The following is an 18,396-nucleotide window of genomic DNA, read 5'->3' as shown; positions in this document are numbered from 1 at the left end:
ACTATTTCTGTTTGTCTTCTGATCATAACAGATTGTCGTTTTTTTGTGTTTCTTCTGTGTTTTTCCTTCATTAAATTTTGTACATTAACTATGTTGTTCATTTTTTTGTTTCAAATATTTTACATTAGACATGTCGTGGCCTTTTGTTGCTGACTTTGCAGTATTGGTTTTTCATCGTTGAAGGCCGAACGGTGACCAAAAGTTAATTATTGTGTCATTTGGTCTCTTGCTCGAATCCAAAAAATAAAAAAGGCCCCAAAAAGTACGAAGTTGAAGAGCTTTGAGGACCAAAATTCCAAAAAAAATAGTCAAATATAGCTATGGTAATCAATTCCTGGGGTAGAAAGCCTCAGTGTTTCAAAAATTCATACATAATCGTCTTTTATATAGTAACCATTTTGACCTTATCCATTATTCATTAGTATAGAAATAGAGAAGACTAAAATGAAATCATTCTAATTACTAGCTTCGTTTCTGTTATTTTGTTAATGCTCCTTTCACTTACTCGGATTTTTCTAACGTTTTGCATAAACTCAACAATCCCACGATTTGTATGCTTTTTTGGCCTTTTTAAAAGCTTTATCGGTAATTTGTACATTTTTCCTTTGATGTGTACTCGCTAATAATGTCAGTATCAGTGGACTGGCCGTGATATATTGGGTAAGTACGCAAATGACATGCACGGATGCAACGCGTAAGGATCTACTTACCTGTCCAGTCACTATAAAGTGTAACAATTCATATTTAAACGCAACACATAAATAGTTACTAAAATGGTATCGCTAGGAAAAAAATGAAATTTACGCATTTTCGACATTTTTGTGGGACCATCATATACAATTTTTAAAGATGTGATGTGATTGTCAATATGACAGATATTCATAGAACAAAGAACAAAAAAGTGAACCGTGATATTCATATGCGGATCTAGGATAAATTTTAAAAAGGTGTGTAACCGAGGACACCAAACTATAAAAGTCTGCTTGGCTAGAATTGTAGCCTTTATAAGGGGTAACTGTGACCCGGGTCGCCTACCTCTAAATTCGCTTCTGAAATTAAAGGTAACCGCAGGGCCTTTAAACTTCAAGTTTCATTTTTCTGGTCCGTGTTGAAAATAAATGAACATGACTTTGAAAAAGCAAGAATTATAACCTAAAAGTTTAGTGACGTCTCTTAAAATGTTTGAAATAATTATGAAGTCGACAGGAAATGAGCTTGTGCAGTTCATTTACAGTCAGCATACATGGTCTCCTGCATAAATGTCTCCTCACCTCACAGTGCTTTCTTAAAATTGTTTGAAATCAATGTGATCGTTTTCATCGGATGAACACTTAACGAATAATGACAAAATGAATGTAATTTTATCCACTAAACTAAGTAAAATATAAATTATAACTTGTCGTTGAACTCTAAATGATGATCGATGAAAAATCTGCTGTCATATTCATATCGTATTATTTTTATTTCTGACTATCACTATACTGATGCTTTGTAAAAAATAAAGAAATTTGACTAACCGGTATGCTACCATTATATTTGCCATTGTTAGTGTCATGTCCAAAGCTGAATATCAATAAAACGCATGCAATAATTACTTTTCATTTTGTGCAAGGGAACGCCATGTCTACTGCACTGTGACAAAATTTCAAATGACGTGATGCAGCCTGTGACGTCAAGTATGATTCGCCTTGATTCAATGCAAAAAAATAAGTTCGTTTGTTATTTTCTCTATTATTGTAATGATTTTTTTTTTAAATTTTCGATAAACAGAATAAAGGATTTTTTGTTTTTGATACTGACTTTATCACAGGAAATATCAGGCTCGCCCTTCGGGCTCACCTGATATTTTACTGTGATAAAATCAGTTTCAAAAACAAAAAGTCCTTTTTTCTATATTTACGAGCTACTGCCGATTTGATAAGATCCATTACGAGTTGTTCCACTGTAAATACGAACAATGGGCGAACATTTTAACCAGCATTTAATTGATTTATACGATTAAATTCCATTTTGTTAACTTTTTGATTCGAGCGTCACTGATGTGTGTTTTGTTGACGAAATGCGCGTCTAGCGCAAATAATAAATGTCAATTCTTAGTATCTACATGATATATGATGAGTTGTTTTTAATCATCGAAGTTTTAACGTGTTAGTTTCAACCCGTTTACGTAATGTAACTAATAGTAACGAGTTAGAACGAGTCTTAACGAATTCGAAAACTTTACACCTTTTCTTTCCCAATTGTAAACAATACATAAGAATATAAACGATAAAAGTAAGAACTCGTAACTACACGTAACGTGCTGGTTATCGCTCAAAACAATCCGCAAAGCAGTCGTGACACAAAAGAATAAAACCATTCAGAACGAGCAAGCACTTGTTATTTTACCCCAAAAATAATCTTTAAATAAATCGTAGACTCACGCTGAAAAATTGCCTAAACCATCGTCATATGCATTAACGGGTTCTAACGTAACATTTTGCTATGTGCGGTTTACGAGCGATTTGCGATACTTAAAGATAGTTTAGAATTTTTTAACAAAAAAGTCCATCCCTTGACTCTCTTTAATTTCTGCATGTTTTCATAACTACATCCGTTCATATACTGTATTATTTATACATTATTTGAAAAAAATATAGAACTATTGGTCATCCATACGAATTGATAAAATTTAATGCACAAGGTACTAAAATATAAGTCACAAGCTGTTAAACAATAACAAATGGATGAACCATTATTCTATATTTTTTCAAATAATGTTTGAATAATATAGTATATGAACGTATGTAGTTATGAAAAAGTCAATTAAACAGTCAAATAAACAAAAGCGAATTATTTTACGCAGTTTTAATGGAACTAATAAAAAAAAGGAAACACAATTGAATATCCGTATACCATTTTTATATATTTTATAGTCTATAACACGATAATGATAAAGAACGGATGACAAACAATCTGTGTGTACTTTTTCTACTGGTGAAGGTAAAGATATATATAATATTTTAATTAATATACCCTTCGATTTTGATTTTATGGGTGCAACAAATAGTTATACTTCATTTTTGTTATGACCGTTTTTGTACAGGTGGCCATTCATTGTTTACTTCCACATATCTTTTTTGATATAGTAAATGTAAAATATAATTATATTTAATTAACATGTTTAACAATTGAATATATAATGATAATTTGACCTCAATGTACGGTGTGGTTCCCAAAAGCGGTTACTTGGAAGACTCAAACAATTTCAGCTCGATAGTATGAGTAACCATTCATTCTTATCATTTACTACAAAAACAAGATGTGGTATTTCAATTATAGTTCACCGTACGACCTTCAACAATGAGCAAAACCCATACCGCATAGTCAGCTATAAAAGGCACCGAAATGACAATGTAAACCAATTCAAATGACGGCCTTATTCATGTACAAAAAATAATCAAAAAACAAATATGTGACACATAAAAATACGACGTGCACTGAATACATGCTTAAAACACGTCTTAAGGGTGGCTCGTTGGAATAAAAATTTCAGCAAAAACTTTTTTTTTTTCATTACAAGTTTTATTCATTACACTATTAATTATTACTTTATGATATGGTACAAAAATCAACACAAACAATTGATTCGGTTTGGCTTTTAAAATGTTTATATCATTGAAAAAGCTCCAAATTATCTCCCTTTGGTGCAAACAGTGCCATTTTTTGGCATTGAATTTGAAGTACTATTTTTTTTAACTCATCGGTGACTTATATTTTTATTATTGTTTTCAAATAAGCTCTACATAAACTAAATAATTGTAAAATTTAAGCGATTTCTCTAATTAGGTTAAGATATTTTTTTATTTCGATATTACCTTTATTTCTCCTATTAGGTCATCAGAAAAAAAGACATTATCAAAAATGTCTGCTACTTCCGGAGGCAGATTGTGAGTTTGAATGAACGATGACCCCATATTTTCTTCTGCGTTTTTCTTTTAAGTATAGGATAAAGTTGATTTACAAAAAAAATACAGCGAAATCCTATATTAGAAAAAAAAACAGATTTATACCCAGGAACCCCCTTACAGATATTTTTTTACAAAGCTGGATTACACCTTCAGAAGAATGTAACAAACTACATATCGGCGGGAATTTCTCGCTACATTGAAGACCTGTTGGTGACCTTCTGCTGTAGTTTTTTCTATGGTCGGGTTGTTGTCTCTTTGACACATTCCCCATTTCCATTCTCAATTTCATATATCTATAAACTAGTATTTGGTATCGGATATTACTTAAATTTTAATTGCAATGTATCAGTATTTATAAAACAGTGTAGTAGCACATTAAGATTATTGTTACTTTGGTCGTTATCAGAATAATCAAAGAGAAAATAGAATTGGTATATGTTCCAATATGACAAATATCATGTCGTGTGCAGCATATAGACAAGTGCGAATACATTTTCTGTTACTTGTACAGTTTGTTGCCTAAACGATAGAAGTTAGATAATTTGTAACAAGCTCGATGTAAATCTTTGTCTAACTGGTACTGTTTGTTGCCTAAACGGTAGAAAGTCGATAATTTGTAACAAGCTCGTTGTAAATCTTTGTCTTACTTGTACTGTTTGTTGCCTAAACGGTAAAGGTTAGATAATTTGTATCAAGCTCGATGTAAATCTTTGTCTAACTTGTAATGTTTGTTGCCTAAAGGGTAGAAGTTAGATTATTTGTAACAAGCTCGTTGTAAATCTTTGTCTAACTTGGACTGTTTGTTGCCTAGACGGTAGAAGTTAGATACTTTGTTACAAGCTCGTTGTAAATCTTTGACAATAACACTAGTATGCAATTATTTAAAATAAGTTTGGAAATTGCTGATTCACATTTTGCCTCTGTATTATTGTATGCTTTGTTATAACGATTCTCTGTTGTACATTTTTTTGGTCATATATGGTATATATCTTCGTTTACAATAACATGTATAATCTTCTTGTAAACAAAGCTTCTTCAGACACTTGTCAAAACTAAGAAGATCAAATAAGACAGATCATATAACTTTACATTCAGTTGTATTGATGATGTTCTTTACATTAACAATCTAAACTTTTTTGAAAGGGTTCCAACAACATACACGACTTTATCCTCAGCCTCATTTGTTGATTTATATCTCGGTCCTCTGTACCTGAATCAATGACAAACGAGACGACTTTTTATTTTGAAATTACTAATGTCCCCGACTTATATAACAATAAATGAACTACACCTGCATTTGGAATATACATGTGTCAACTTATTCGGTATTAAGAACATGCAACAACTACTCAGACTTTGTAAAACGTTATCAGTGTCTGAGCATAAAGCTGATGGAAAAGGGGGTTTTATGAGAACGTTACGTCTGAAAGGAACTCTGATTTATATAAAAATAAGAAAAGGTCTGCAATATGAATCGCACATTTTGTGCCCATAGGAACGCCAAAAGTTTGTCATTCTAAAAGACTTTTTGGAAGTAATGAAGACGTTGTTGCTAAAGATTCCGTTTCGATTTCAAATAATACAAAAGGGTCCTCAGGTATAGAATCTGGGCACTGACGTTGTTTATCACCCTAATAACGTGTTATAGTATTCTTGAAATTGTCTTTATAAATGTTACTTTTACTGTTTAGTCAGTTCTTTAAGTTGTATTCTTTTGGCGTGGCTCTGTACTTATACATCCCTTCAATGTGTCATTGTTCTCTTATAATTTTTGTATTCTTGTCTTTCATTTTTGCTAACATGTTTTTTTCTGTATGCTTTGTTGTGTTTCTTTGTTATGAACTTTTCCAAGAGTTCATTATTATTGTACAGTGAAACCTTTTAAACCGAACCTCTTCAGGACTTAAGATTTTGTTCGGTTTTGTCAGGTTCACAACACATGCAATTTGAGATGAATGTGCTTAAGAATATGTTTGGTTTAGACAGGTTTTCGGTTTATGAAGGATTCGGTTAAGTCAGGTTTCACTGTAATTCTAATATTTATTCATATATAAAAAATCGATGTGGTAAAGCGGATAGCAAAAACACTGCAATTTATTTGTTGTCATGACTCTTTGTTATTTGCGTTGATGTTTAACCTCTCAAGTGAGCACTTAAATGATTAATAAGGCACAATCCATGGCGATTACATTATTTAAAGAATTGAATCCATTCATTCCAGGATATGATCCGCCATGTTATCAGCACTTAAATCAATTGATGACTTTTCAACAGCTGTATCTTCTATTTAATTTATTTGAGCAGTTAGTTCGAATGATTTTAAATTGTATATTTTTTTCTCTTTGGTTATTTTGTTGCAATCATCCTTGGTTATATATTCTGTTGTAGATATAACACATGTAACACGTTTGTAAAGTGCTGTGTAGTACAAATTTAAAGCCATATGGAACTTCATTTTATTTCAAGTTGAACAATGTTTTATGTACCTGATAGTCAAGTTTATACTTTTGTAAGATTTGAACGCGGTTTTAACTTAAAAGAAAAGTATTAAAAATGTACCGATATTGAATTTTTGACTTTTCCGACATAAACTGTCCGATATTTTCCCGTATTTAGTGAACTTAAAAATGGGCCTTCTCGTGATAGTTTGGACAAACCCACAGCGCCTGTGCGAGGGAAAACCTTTGATAAACGACTTTAAACACACGTGCTTTTGAAGGTAGATAGAACTATCAGATTTTTAAAGAACATATCTAATTGAACAAATCGTTTATTAACTGTTAAAGCCACATGAGTGAGTGTTGAAAAATAATTTTTATCCAATTTTTAAACCAATGCATGTATATTTCATAAAATGAGTCCTTTGTGCACGATTGTATCATTTTTTACGAAAATAAATCGTATAATAGTCTATTTTTTTTCTCTCTGTCTGTTATGATTTAACAAGTATGGCTGCTCATTAAATGCCGTGTTTTGAAGCCGAAGTTTACCGATTGTCACCTTATAGTAAACAAATAACAAAAAAAATTGTCATTGAGCACGTGTTTAACATGTACAATCAGATAAAAGTTTATTCTAATGACAGATTCATGCGTATTGCGATCACCGGATTTTTACGAGGAGGGTTACGCTCAGGTCACTATGCATACGGCAAATATGTCGGCGAATTGCTTCCTGGAAACAACCAACTAGAAAGAAGTAAACGTCTTCTAAATGTGGACAAATTAAAGAATTTTCCTCAGAAAAAAAGTATATGTACATAAGTTGTAAAATGAAAATCCATTGAGTTATCAAAAACATATGCATATCTTTTTTTAATTTGAGGTTTCATATAACTGTAATGAATAGTTTTATAAAGTTATGGGAACACGTGAAAATTTTTTAATAATCCCAATGCTATTATAATCCTGGTACCTTAGATAACTATCAATTCACTTATCTGCCACGCTACATTATAGATGTATATTAAATGTAAAACAAATCGTACTTGCACAACTAAGTTTTATATATATGCATGCAATTGTTTAATAATTTCGATAACATCAAATTATTCAAGAAACTCATTTCATATGAATTTAATGAATGAATTCATATTCCCAGTCTATATACTAAACTGCGTAAATTCATGTATGACAGTCTAATCACCTTTATATAAACATCCGTACATTCATGTACTAGTATGCTCATTTATTTATTCATATACTAACACACGTACATTGATTTACTAGTATGATAATTTATTTATCCATATACTAACATCCGTACATTGATGTTCTAGTATGTTCATTTATTTATCCATATACTAACACACGTGCATTGATGTACTAGTATGTTCATTTATTTATCTATATACTAACATCCGTACATTGATGTATTAGTATGTTCATTTATTTATCCATATACTAACATCCGTACATCCGTGTACTAGTATGTTCATTTATTCATCCATATACTAACACGCATACATTGATGTACTAGTATGTTCATATTTTATCCATATAGTAACACACGTACATTGATGTATTATAATCTTGTTTTCTTCTTTTATTTTTTTCATTTGTCAACTGAATGCAATACAGTAAATTTCAATATACACGTTTGCACATCAGATATATGATACTTTGATTTTTTCAGATAGATGTTAATGATACACACTCCAACGTTAAACATACTTGTATTGTTCTAAGACAATGTTGATTATTAGAGCAATGGTCATCCACTTAATTATCACAATGGTGTATTTAGTATCTGGTGGAGTTTTTCATAGTGGCAAGTACCTTGAATCTCAGATACTGAAAGTGTTTTTCAATGTAGGACCAAGGATGTGCATGCTAAGATGCACTAGGTACGCTGGGTGTACTGCTTTCAACTTCGTTAAAAGCCATTTATACTGCGAACTGCTTAACTCGACTCAACAGGCCACACCAATAGATAAGGGACATTACATGTACTCAGAAATGTCAACATGGACGATTGTAAGTACTTACATGTGATTAAATTTACATTTTTAACTATCATTGAGGGCAGTGTTATAATATTGTTCGTTTCTCTTTGTGTTGCATTTTAACGTTGAGTCGTTTGTGTTTTCTCTTATTTTTGAGATATTGAGATAAGACGTGGCACGGTACTTGTCTATCCCAAATTCATGTATTTGGTTTTCATGTTACATTTGTTATTCTCGTGGTGTTTTGTCTGATGATTGGTCTGTTTCTGTGTGTGTTGCGTTTCGGTGTTGTGTCGTTGTTCTCCTCTTATATTTAATGCGTTTCGCTCGGTTTTGGTTTGTTACCCCGATTTTGTTTTTTGTCCATGGATTTATGCGTTTAACAGCGGTATACTACTGTTGCCTTTATTTATACATTCATTTATAAGATTAAACATGTTTGCAAACTTTTCTGTCCATTTTTTTGAATTGTGTTTATATTTTTATCATGTTTATTAAAAGCCATTTTAACTTATAATTGTATATGCTGTACACACACTGTATGTGGTAAATTTCCAATTCGAAATAGTCAAAGTTGACCGTTTCTTTACACGATTGAACTATTATAAATTCAATTGAAGAAATTCACTGTTCCTTTGGAAACGGCGGGGGTAATTTTAGCGCATTGATAGAACATTTTAGAGTACAAAACATTTGTCAATTCCCATTTAAGCTCAATATTTTTGATCCATTGTATAACAAATAATAAAAAAATGAATAAGATATTTTGATAAAAACAAGACAGTACAATATAAAAACTATCATGTCCATAAATGCAGCACTAAAAGACGTAAAGGTAAAATCAAATGTTAAAAGTCCGTTCTAGCCTAAATATTTTACCCCAGAAAACGTATGCAATGGGCTCTTGACATTCCCACTGCACAATATAGTTCAGTAAATATCAACAAGGAACTGTTCTTTCTCTTTATCTTGTAAAGATTATGGTGCACATTCTCCTATACTGCGTATTGTTACATATAGATATAGGAAGCTGTTGTGTGAGTGCCAATGAGACAACTCTCCATCCAGTATAATTTATAAAACTAAACCATTATAGGTTAAGGTACAGTCTTCAACACACCAAACAGCAAGCTATAAAGGGACCCAAAAAAAATACTAGAATACACCTACTGACTGGGTGTGAGGGTAATATCAAGTTTGTTGTCTCTGAGATACCAACTATTGCTCGAGGCATGTATACATGTTGTAATTTCCATTATAGTATCAAGACAAACATAAAAAGCTGGATGACAACTATATATTTGCTAATTTTAACGACATGGAACCATTATTTGTCGGCTTTATATCACATGGAACTTATAATAAAAGTGAACACATTACATATATAAATAACTAAAATATTCGTGTTGAGATGTCTTTAGTCTTCTATGTTGTGTCTTGTGTATTATTATTTGTCTGTTTGTTCGTCTTGTCATTTTAGCCATGGCGTTGTCAGTATTTTTATCGATTTGTGCGTTTTTGAACTACTTGAAAACACGCTCTAAAATTTGCCTGTTACTTCGGTATAACTAATTGAATGAAAAAGAATGATCATGCCGTTAGACTACTGTGGATTCATTAATTAGACCGAAATAACAGGCAAATGTTAGAGAGTGTGTTCAAGTAGTAGAGGACCGACATCTGAGTAATTAATACATTGTGAAATGCTCCCAACGATAACATCTAAATTTGACAAGCTAATTTTAGTAAAATAGGTTTCTCTCGCAACATCATCACTTAAAGGTGCAATTTGTTCAATCTATTGTCAAATAAATTTTGACCAATTAATAACAAGTACTATTTTTTTACAGGAATCAGATACATGCTGGCCAAATCCGTGTTCATTTGGAGAAACCTGTATCATCACGAGTAAAGACCTTCCAGTGTGTGTTAAACTCGGTACGATTTTTTTTAATTAGTTAAAATGTTCATTTACTGTTAGTTAGCCATGTTAACCGTCAACACACATTTTAAATTCTAAAAACATTGGGAAATTTGATGACCAAATTACCACCCAACTGAATGTGTCAGTTATTTATCCATATAATCTATCAACACACATTTTTAAAAAACTGTGAAATTTGATGACCAAATTACCACCCAACTAAATATACGTTTGTCTTAAAACAGATTAAGGTTGACAAAGTCTTTTTAACTTGGACAGATGTCGATATATTTACGGATGGCTGATAGATACAACACGATTACCGTCAGTTGTAAAAGGTGTATTACAATGCTCTTCAACTTCGTACTTTATTTGGCCTTTTTAACTTTTTAGGATTCGGGCGTCACTGATGAGTCTTTTGTAGACGAAACGCGCGTCTGGCGTATATACAAAATCAAGTCTAGGTATCTACGATGAGTTTATTTACCACCATATTTTCCACTATTCAACTTAAATAAATTTGCGCTTTTCAATGCATTTGTACGAAATTAATTGTTCCTAGTTTCAAACAAGAAAATACTTAGCAAAAGCAAAAATGTTTATGCTATCCCGTACTAAAGAAAAATTACACATTGTATTACTTGACAAGAAAATAAACATCACTCCAAGTTAACTTTTTGAAAATTACAAAATAGCTCTGTCACAGTAATTTTTGTATTTTAATTTTTGTATTTATATATAGTGCCCAACCAGTTTAAATTTTGAAAGTTATTCCTCTAAACATTCTTTATTAACCATATAACCTCAACTTTCCAAAATTTTCTATATGAACAGCAAATAGAAAAATAACGGAGATTAAAAACACCAAATAAATATATATAAAATTGCGGTTTTTATCCAACGCAATCATAGGTTTGAACGTAGTTTTCAATTTAGACTCGTATATATATATATACTGCAATTAAATGTAGAATTGATATCACACAATAGTCAAAATCATGGTATTTTTTTCAACCCATTTTCGTATGCAACCGTATGTAACGTTTTATGAGTTACTTGTATTTTACTTATGATACATACTGTATACCCGTCTTTACTACTTTCAATGTAACAAGTCTCTTTTTTTATCCTTGTGTTAAAAAATATGTTGGTGTCCTTTATGTTTCATACACTGTGGAACTTACGAATTTGAAACAGGAATTCACTGAGTAAAAACAACAGAAAAGGAGCCAAACATAGATATCTCTGGATTTTACCAATTGGAGCAATAATATAATCCAAAACTTAATTTGCTGATAGAAAAAGGAGCACATGACACTTTTAGAAACATCAACGCACGAAAGTGATTAAAAATATCGACAAATTATTATATAGATTTTATTGAAACACGCTGGTTTTACAATCAACACCCTAAAAACTATATCAATGATATTGATGAATTCTTTATATTTTATTATTGAACTATCAGTTCATATCAACTTAATCGTTTTGACTGTAGAGAGAGCAGATTATCTAGAGAGAGCAGATTATCTAGGTTGTTACAAGGATGATGCTAGCAGGCATTTGAAACACAACATGACAAACAGCTATTACATGTCTCTTGTATTTTGTAAGCAACATTGCAGTGGATACCAATTTTGTGGCTTGCAAGTTCGTATCTTTCAATATTTACAAAGACTGTTTATCTAGGTTAACAAAAATCAATTTAATGTCAAGCAATAGCAAATTGAATATAAATTAATAATTGTAACTGCTCTACAAAAGTCGAATTGGAAATGATCAAGTAAAATTGCGAATGTAAAAGGAGAATATGACAAGAATAAAAAAAACGACAAAGGAGTAAAAAACTCAACAGAAGACCACCTTCAACACATGACGATAACAATCACTACCACAGTTTAACGTTGAACCTCCTCATTACTTTAAGGTCCACATTATGCACTGTTTACATTTTTGTACCTTAATTACACATAAAAAAACTAATGAAATATCGTTCATTTCTGCTTCAAGTTGGAGTTATTCTTTTTAATCAACATGTACAACTGTTTACCAATAATAATTTATAATTTGTAGGCAGGTGGCTTCTGTCTATGTGGAAATGTCCTGATTGAAAGTGAATATCCAAAAATTCCAGAAGCAGAATGCGACTACGATTGTAACGGTGATCCAGCACGAAAATGTGGTGGAAATATGAAAAATTCAATTTATTTAGGTAATAAAAATATATATGATAAACAGTCACTACTCTCGATAAACAGTCACTTGTCTCGATTAACAGTCACTAGTCTCGATTAATAGTCTCTGGCTTAACAGGACCTACTCTTTATTAACAATCAATAGTCTCGATTACATTGTCGTGCCAGTTTAATACCACAAAAAAAATCAAAAATGGACAGCCAACAGCATTGTCTAATTATCTAGAGGCCTCTGGGATCAAGAGTCATTTTTCAAAATGTTGAAGCGCAAAGTTTGAGTTTTTTTAAAGTAATATCTGGCCCTGTTTTTTGCAGAGTTTTTCCTTTATGCATATGAAACTGACCTCATGAAGGCGGTGGCAATTGTGAAGCAGTATCTGCTTATTCTTCCTAAACATTAGATACCAGAGATCACCCCAATAAGATAAAAAAAAATGCAGTATGAAAGAGGTTACCAATGTACAGTTGAGTGCAGACCAAGCATTACATGTACACGGGCACTTTAAGTAAACGCCGTATTAACTGTGCGTTAACTCCGAAATTTCAGTAGACATAAAAAGTAAACGGGCGTTTACTTTTGCGTTTACCTCCGCGTTAATGCTAACTCTGCGTTGACGCGAAATTAGGCGCGTCTCCTAATTTCGTCGAAAGTAAGCGCACGTTTACTGTTTGTAATAAACGTGCGTTGACTTAAATAGTATTCGTATTCTGAATACACTGACCTTACATATCAAATGATAAAGTATATAAAAATTAAAAGACCAAGTGTTCATTAATAGTTATCCCACACCGACACACCAAGTCCGTGTGGGATAACAATTTTACATCCCAGACGATAAACTATTTATAATTCATAAAATCTAGTTTAGAACGCCACTCAACCATTATAATATACTTTATATATTATTATATGATGTATACCCTTTATGACCCCCGAACACGATGAGTAGATATCAAACAATGCCAACTCGCCCCACGTGCCAATAGACCCACACTATATCGCCACTCTTGTTTACCGACTTGCCCCACTTAATCAGTCTGACAACTCACTTATTAAAGAAAAAGGTTTAAAACCCACTGAATAAAGGTCTGCCAACTCGCCAAACTTATAATAAAAGATCTTGCTTCCTTAAAGTATGTTAAATTACTGTTATTTTGTATCCAGTCGTTCTGGTGTAGTGGTATGTGTCGTGGTATGTGTCGTGACTTGATATGCTTAAGGTCTTGAGTTCGAATCCCAGCATATACACTGGATTTTTTCTACGTGAATTTTGATACATAGTAATTTCTGAATAGTTAGTTATAAGTTTTATAGTGGATTTAACATTCCCGCAAAATGTGATAGAACAAAAAAAAAGCATGCATAACAAAGAAACTCAAAATGGGGTGATCTGGTAGGGGTGATCCAGCTCAGATCATCCCTGTTAGAACAAAGAAGCTGGGATGTAATTTTCAATTGACACATTGACGACTACAGTAAATAATGCTATTCAATCTCTTTAATTAATTGAAAACTAATAATACTAAATTTCTTTTTCTGCACAAATAAACAGTTCAAGCATGTCTTTCTTTTATTCGAATAATAAAATCATCACAAAATCCAGTAGTTTTTACATCTCAGACTGTCTGACTCAGGATGACTCGTAGAAAATAAAATATTTGACCTCATTAACCAAAACTGACAACATTTGCACTTCATCAAGTAAATCTATAAAGCTGCCCAGTAATTCAGTTATATTTTTAGATCAGGAGGGACTATAAACAAATGACAGCAAAATTTTGTTCGCATCGGTTGAGAGTGCCAGCATGTCATCTCTTTATTCAAAATATCTTAGGTTTCATACCTCAGGTTGACTCGTATAACAAAAATATTTGTCTGCAAAAACCAAAACTGACTATATAATATTGGCACTTTATTATGAAGATCTTATTAGCTGCATAGTAAATCAGCTATATTTTAATATCAGGATGGATTGTATAATACATATGACAGCAATTTTGGAAAAAATGACTAAACAGTTTGGTATGCATCAATTTATAGTGCCAGCATGTCCTCTTTTATTCAAAATATTGAATCGTAAACAATTATCAGAAGTTTATTTCTTAATTTACACAATCATTTTACGGGAAAAGTAAACGCCCGTTTCCTTTCAAGTGCACATAATAAAACTGTTGTGAAATCTGAAGTAAACGCTCGTTTACTACTTACTTAACGGACACAGAGTAAACGCGCGTTTACTCGGGTAGACATTAGAAACGTGTTCTGATAATAGCCGATATTTATCATGTTCGATCAACAGAAGAATGGTCTGTCTTTGCTCATGATGAATACACTGCTCAGGTGTTTTGTTTAGAATTCATCATATCATTTTGTGATACAGCCAATGAAAATGTCAAGTTGGTGCCTTTTATAGCCTCTATATAAAAATAGAAGATGTGATCGGACTGCCAATGAGACCACTCTCAACAAGAGAATAAGATGACACAGAAATTAGTATACCATGTGTATACGGTATTAGTTTTTCTCATTAAATGTCGTACTGTCGCCTATACTTTTTCTACGTCAAATTCATTTGATCTTGGTTGAATAATTTGAATCATTGACAAATACACCACATCTTCTTTTTTTATAATCTATTGGAATTTTACGAATCTGGATTAATTAGTTTCTTGAAGAGGCTCAGTTACGCAATTTATGACATATCTTTTTAAGCTGATAATATATTCCTGATTTTAATTTTACAAGTAACTATATTATCCGTTACAGAGAACAAAATCAAGATGCGTATTTAATAAAACAAATACTAGTCTTTGACTAAATATCAGGACCTAAGGAAAATATTGCGAAATCCAAACAGGAATTTAAATGATCATACAACCTACATTGAACATTGTTAAATTGTCAAAGTTTATGCAAAAACTTTTTATTCTGGTATGAAAGATGATATTTTTTCTTTATATTTTTCAGTTTGAAGAGCCTTAATCAAGACCAACGTTATGAATTGAACGACACGAGTGCCTGTCAAAAGTATAAGTGAACCATACGGTTGAACACTATCAAATCTGGCACTTGAATACATGCATGATTTTTTTTCTAAAACGCCATTTTGTCCTGTTTTTAAGGTGAATAACATATTTCTTTCAAATGATCGACTCTCTCATCCTTGAACAATTGTTACATTTATCAATCTTTCTGCATGTTTGTCAAACTTTCAAAATAAACAAGTTTATAATATGAATACAGCCGTCTGCAATGCAAATATTGTTTGAGTAAATAATATTTTAAAATGCAAAGGAAATCTGATGTTTTGCAGTTTTTGTTCGTTGGTATGGTTCATAATTGTTTATCGTTTTTTTGTATTTTTGTATGTAGATTAGACGGTTGATTTTCCTGTTAGAATAGTTTTATATCCGTCATTTTATTGGCCCTTCATACGCTGATGTTCGGTGTGAGGTATTTTTATTTTTTTTATTTGAATAGAGAGTTGTCTCATTGGCACTCTTACCACTTCCTCTTATATCTGTATAAAATCATTGTTTCCTAACATTATAATATCTTTAATACTTTTAGGTTTAAAAGCAAATGAGGTGACACACCATAACTCTAAAGAACTAAATAATAAATGACAGCTTTGATTATAGAATGAAATTCAAAACAGTGTGGCTGTGGCCATTGATTGACACATTAGATTCATCCAATTTTTGTGTTTCTTCTGTGTTTTTCCTTCATTAAATTTTGTACATTAACTATGTTGTTTATTTTTTGTTTGAAATATTTTACATTAGACATGTCGTGGCCTTTTGTTGCTGACTTTGCAGTATTGGTTTGTCATCGTTGAAGGTCGAACGGTAACCAACAGTTATCAATTATTGTGTCATTTGGTCTCTTGCTCGAATCCCAAAAATAAAAAAGGCCAAAAAAAGTACGAAGTTGAAGAGCTTTGAGGACCAAAATTCCTAAAAATTTAGTCAAATATAGCTAAGGTAATCAATTCCTGAGGTAGAAAGTCTTAGTTTTTCAAAAGTTCATACATAATCTTCTTTTCTTATCCGTTATTTAATAGTATAAAAAATGCGCCTTTCACTTTTCTAACGGATTGCATAAACTCAACAATCCCACGATTTGTATGCTTTTTTGGCCTTTTCAAAAACTTTATCGGTAACTTGTACATTTTTCCTTTGATGTGTACTCGCTGATTATGTCAGTATCAGTGGACTGGCTGTGATATAATAAATCATTGAGTTAGTACGCAAATGACATGCACGGATGCAACGCGTAAGGATCTACTTTCCCCTTTCATGCACAAAATTGCGCCTGATTTGTTTCGCAGAAACGCACGAGATTTTTGGCGAATGAAACACTTTACATTGTTTTAAACTTTTAGTTCAGCCTTTTTGAACGATTGTTGTGAAAATGTGAACAGCAAATGCATGAAAAAACCGATAGACTTTAAAAAAAAAAGCGTTATATGAAGTACAAATAACATATCGTCCATGCGGAGTTTTTATTCATACCATACATGTACCGTCACCTATACATAGCCTGGTGCTGTTCCAAGTAGTTGTCTTTTTCTGTTTCTTGAGAAGTATTCGTTTTACCTGTTCAGTCACTATAAAGTGTTACAATTCATATTTAAACGCAACACATAAATAGTTACTAAAAAGGTACCGCTAGGAAAAACTACGCATTTTCGACATTTTTGTGGGACCATCATTTACAATATTAAAAGATGTGATGTCATTGTCAATATGACAGATATTCATAGAACAAAGAACAAAAAAGTGAACCGTGATATTCATATGCGGATCTAGGATAAATTTTAAAAAGGGGGGTAACTGACCTATAAAAGTCTGCTTTGACCAGAATTGTAGCCTTTATAAGGGGTAACTGTGACCCGGGTCGTCTACCTCTAAATTCGCTTCTGAAATTAAAGGTAATCACAGGGCCTTTAAACTTCAAGTTTCATTTTTCTGGTCCGTGATGAAAATAAATGAACATGACTTTGAAAAAGCAAAAATTATAAGCTAAAAGTTTAGTGACGTCTATTAAAGTGGTAGAAATAATTATGAAGTCGACAGGAAATGAGCTTGTTCAGATAATTTACAGTCAGCATACATTGTCTCCTGTATAAATGTTTCCTCACCTCACAGTGCTATCTTAAAATTATTTGAAATAAATGAGATCGTTTTCAACGGATGAACACTGAACGAATAATGACAAAATAAATGTAATTTTATCCACTAAACTAAGTAAAATATAGATTCAACTTGTCGTTGAACTCTAAATGATGATCGATGAAAAATCTGCTGTCAGATTCATATCGTATTATTCTTATTTCTGACTATCACTTTACTGATGCTTTGTGAAAAATAAAGAAATTTGACTTACCGATATTCTACCATTATATTTGCCATTGTTAGTGTCATGTCCAAAGCTGAATATTAATGAAACGCATCCAAAAATTACTTTTCATTTTGTGCAAGAGAACGCCATGTTTACTGTGCTGTTACAAAATTTCAAATGACGTAATGCAGCCTTTGACGTCAAGTGTGATTCGCCGTGATTCGACGCGAAAAAGAAGTTTGTTTGTTATTTTCTCTATTATTGTAGTGATTGTTATCTTTTTTAAATTATCGATAAACAGAATAAAGGACTTTTTGTTTTTGAAACTGACTTTATCACAGAAAATATCAGGCTGAACTGATATTTTACTGTGATAAAAGTCAGTATCAAAAACAAAAAGTCCTTTATTCTATATTTACGAGCTACTGTCGATTTGAAAAGATCCATTACGAGTTGTTCCACTGTAAATACGAACAAAGGGGGAACTTTTTTCCCAGCAGTTTATTGATTTATACGATTAAATTCCTTTTTTTTTTAAC

The 18,396-nt window shown here is 31.9% G+C and overlaps 1 protein-coding gene across 1 annotated transcript; it reads left to right on the top strand.

The window, feature by feature from the left end:
- The first annotated feature begins 8,096 nt into the window (after positions 1 to 8,096).
- Positions 8,097 to 16,140, top strand: LOC134698113 (uncharacterized). Its single transcript, XM_063560403.1, has 5 exons — positions 8,097 to 8,425; positions 10,245 to 10,332; positions 11,835 to 11,968; positions 12,392 to 12,473; positions 16,085 to 16,140. The coding sequence occupies exons 1-5, from the start codon at positions 8,141 to 8,143 to the stop codon at positions 16,138 to 16,140; spliced, it is 645 nt and encodes a 214-aa protein (XP_063416473.1). The 5' UTR covers positions 8,097 to 8,140.
- Positions 16,141 to 18,396: the final 2,256 nt, after the last annotated feature.

This window comes from Mytilus trossulus, chromosome 14, assembly GCF_036588685.1.
Source record: "Mytilus trossulus isolate FHL-02 chromosome 14, PNRI_Mtr1.1.1.hap1, whole genome shotgun sequence".
Classification (NCBI taxonomy): domain Eukaryota; kingdom Metazoa; phylum Mollusca; class Bivalvia; order Mytilida; family Mytilidae; genus Mytilus; species Mytilus trossulus.
This window is presented reverse-complemented; position numbering and strand designations above follow the sequence as displayed.